Raw genomic sequence first — 3677 nt, 5'->3', positions numbered from 1 at the left:
TTTTTTTGGTTTTTCGAGACAGGGTTTCTCTGTGTAGCCCTGGCTGTCCTGGAACTCAGTCTGTAGACCAGGCTGTCCTGGAACTCAGAAATCCGCCTGCCTCTGCCTCCCGAGTGCTGGTATTAAAGGCGTGCGCCACCACGCCCGGCTCAGTGTTTTCTTCTAAGATGGAAACTATAGGACAGGGATGTAGCTGAGTTAATAGAACTTGCTTAGCATGCACAAAGCTCCAGCCCGCCATGGACCAGGAGTGACGGTGCCCATGCCAGTCCTCCCAGATGAGTGAGGTAAAGGCAGAGAGCCAGAAGTTCAATGTCATAACAAATGACCCAGCTGCATAGAGAGTTAGAGGTCAGCGTGTGACATATGCTAACCTGTGTCAGGGGCATGGTGGCACACACCTTTAATCCTAGCACTAAGGAGGAGAAGTGGGGGGGGGGTGGATATCTTGAAATTTTGAGGCCAGCCTGGTCTACATAGCAAATTCCAGAACAGCCAGGGATACATAGAGAGACCTTTTCTCAGAAAAACAAAACCGAAAACCCTGTTTCAAATTAACAATAAAAACAGGAAAAAGGATAACAACACCCAATTATTAGGAATAAATGGAATCTTTTGTTTGTTTGTTTGTTGAGACAAGGTGTGTGTGTGTGTGTGTGTTTTCGTGTGTGTGTGTGTGTGTGTGTGTGTGTAGCCTCAACTGTTCTGGAACTCACTCTGGACCAGGCTGGCCTTGAACTCATAGAGACCCACCTGCTAATGCCTCCAGATTGCTAACACCAAAGGTGTGCACCACCACGGGGTGGAGTCGAGGGAATCTTACCGTGCATTTCCCTTGATAGACAGTGAAGACTGTTGGAACTTTTGTAACAATCTGTTAATACTTGACCGACTTCTCTCCTGCCTCCTTGATACAGACTTTGCACCCTTCTCTTGGTCTCCCGGGACCTAGAGAACAGGGCTAGAGAAGCAGCTCTGGAAAGATTGACAGACTCCCCCGGGGAGACTCAACTACAAACCACCACACTCTTTCTCTCTCCTTCCAGATGTTGCTGTGGCTGCCCCCTATGGGGGTCCCAGTGGTCAGGGCCAAGTGCTGATATTCCTGGGTCAGAGTGAAGGGCTGAGTCCACGCCCCTCCCAGGTTCTGGACAGCCCCTTCCCCACAGGCTCTGGCTTTGGCTTCTCCCTTCGTGGTGCTGTAGACATCGATGACAATGGATACCCAGGTGGCTATGGGTTGCAGCCAGCCAGTCAAGGCTAGCCTTTGAGTACTTGCTGGGAAGGTGGTAAAACGCACAGCTGGGGGCTCATGTCTGAATGTCTAACCTGGGGCCAGCTGTGGGTTCTAACTTGGGGATATGGCTGGGATGCTTGGGTTTGGCTTCAGGACAACTTGAACTGGGGGTTGATGGTATGGAGAATATTTTGGAAGATAAGGACTCACTCTCTGCCCTACACTAATGACCACTCTTGACCCTTCTCCCTATGCCTATAGACCTGATTGTGGGAGCATATGGGGCTAGCAAGGTGGCTGTGTACAGGTGAGCAATGACTGGGGGAGGGGCCACGTGTTCAGAGGAGGCTGAGTCAGGACAGGGCGGCGAGCCTCTTCCAATCCCATCAGAGCTCAGCCTGTGGTGATGGCCACTGTCCAGCTGATGGTTCAAGACTCCCTGAATCCGACACTGAAGAACTGTGTCCTGGATCAGACCAAGACACCAGTCAGCTGGTGAGGAGGTGGAGGTCACAGACTTGGCCGGGGTTTGGGACCTTAGGAGGCCCTAACCCACAAACCTGCCCTCATCGTTGCAGCTTCAACATCCAGATGTGTGTGGGAGCCACAGGACACAACATTCCTCAGAAGCTGCGTGAGTGCCATGGAGTGAGGGGTTGGAGGAAGGGAGGTCTGAGTATCCCCACTACAATGAGACCTGGATCCTTCCTGCTTGCCCTGCAGATCTAAAGGCAGAGCTGCAGCTGGACTTACAGAAGCCCCGTCAGGGCCGCCGGGTGCTCCTGTTGGCTTCCCAACAGGCGAGCCTCACCCTGAGCCTGGACCTGGGTGGAAGAGACAAACCTATCTGCCACACCACGGGGGCCTTCCTTCGGGTATGCTCAGGCTAGGATGGGAGGGGCTGGCTGTGCAGGCTTCTCCTGGAGTCAGCCCCGGGACCCCAGCACAGAGACAGAAAGCCAGACTCTTGCCGTGCGCTAGGATGAGGCCGACTTCCGGGACAAGCTGAGCCCAATTGTGCTAAGCCTCAACGTGTCGCTGCCCCCAGAGGAGACTGGAGGAGCCCCTGCCGTGGTATTGCATGGAGAAACTCATGTCCAGGAGCAGGTAGGAACGGTGGGACGAGCAAGAGCCCCAAGAGGGAGGACTTAAAATCATGCACCCCAAGCCCTGGAGTCATCCCAAATCCTGATGGGATTCCCCACATCTCAGTGTCCCCCAAACTTTGTTGTAACTCATAAACCAACTATCACCAGAACTTTGGCACCCTCCCAAACGCTCGCATACATTCCAGCCCTTACCCTCTGAAGTCTGAAGAGCCCCCCTGGAGCTATGGTCCTTCTTTGAGCTCCGAGGTGACCCCTAAACCTCAGAAGCCCTCAGCTTATCCACACACATCCCATTGTGTCCCCTAGACACGGATCATCCTGGATTGTGGGGAAGACGACCTGTGCGTGCCACAGCTCCGACTCACAGCTACTGCGTGAGTCTTCCACTCTACCCACCCTGTACCTCCATGTCCCGGGAGACCCAGTCCTTACCTGAGCCTTCTCTTTCATCTCCCTGGCCTAGTCCTAAACCAAGCACTCCCCATACAGGGGGGACTCCCCACTCCTAATTGGTGCTGACAATGTGTTGGAGCTGAAGATTGAAGCAGCCAATGATGGTGAGGGAGCCTATGAGGCGGAGCTGGCCGTGCACCTGCCTCCAGGTGCCCACTACATGCGGGCTCTCAGCAACATTGAGGTGAGGTACCACCATGGGGCATAGCCAGCAGGCAGCAAGTGTGAGAGCCTTGACTCCGGCCTCCCACCCAAAGACCCACTGCTCTAATGCTTTGGCTAGAAAGATGTATGAAGTTCTCAGCTTTTAGAGACAGCATAGATAAGCACATATGAGGACCGCTGGCTAATGGCTCAAATGTCTAGAACCCTGATTGTTTCAAAATCACCGAAAGGCTCAGGAAGCAAGTGTTAATTAGAATCACTTTAGCATCTGCTGGGAACTGCCGTGACATCTCAGCTGTTAACATTCTTTTCACCCAAGTAGAGAACCTGGCTTTGTCTTCCCAGAACCTGCGTGGAAAGCCAGGCATGGCAGTGTGAGCCTGGAACTCTAGAACTGGGATTTGGTGATCCCTCAAGCTCACTGGCCAGGCAGGCTAGCCACACCTATGAAACCCTGTCTCGATTAAGATACCGGGTATCAACCTCTGGTTTCCACAGTCACACACACACACCACACTTACAACCTGCAGGCTTCCTCTTTCCCTCGAATATTAGTGGGCACTTATAGGAAAAACATTTAAATTAAGTCAAATTCAGACTTCCTGCATGCGGGTATGTGCATATGTATACAGCCATGAAAGGGTATATGTAATGTGTATGTACAAGCCTGTGGAAGCCAGAGATCAGTCATATGTAGTTCTTTTTTTTTTTTT

At 52.4% G+C, this 3677-nt stretch overlaps 1 protein-coding gene across 1 annotated transcript in view; it reads left to right on the top strand.

Annotated features, from left to right (window-relative positions):
• Positions 1-3677, top strand: part of Itga2b (integrin subunit alpha 2b) — a 17117-nt gene that overhangs the window by 7404 nt on the left and 6036 nt on the right. Inside the window, exons 13-20 of the mRNA XM_021176341.2 lie at positions 1047-1229; positions 1499-1544; positions 1628-1732; positions 1816-1871; positions 1961-2112; positions 2219-2344; positions 2653-2720; positions 2836-2983. Of these exons, the coding sequence (XP_021032000.1) occupies positions 1047-1229; positions 1499-1544; positions 1628-1732; positions 1816-1871; positions 1961-2112; positions 2219-2344; positions 2653-2720; positions 2836-2983 (884 nt within the window). The remainder of the gene's footprint in view (positions 1-1046; positions 1230-1498; positions 1545-1627; positions 1733-1815; positions 1872-1960; positions 2113-2218; positions 2345-2652; positions 2721-2835; positions 2984-3677) is intronic.

The sequence above is a fragment of the Mus caroli genome, chromosome 11 (assembly GCF_900094665.2).
Source record: "Mus caroli chromosome 11, CAROLI_EIJ_v1.1, whole genome shotgun sequence".
Classification (NCBI taxonomy): Eukaryota; Metazoa; Chordata; class Mammalia; order Rodentia; family Muridae; genus Mus; species Mus caroli.
This window is presented reverse-complemented; position numbering and strand designations above follow the sequence as displayed.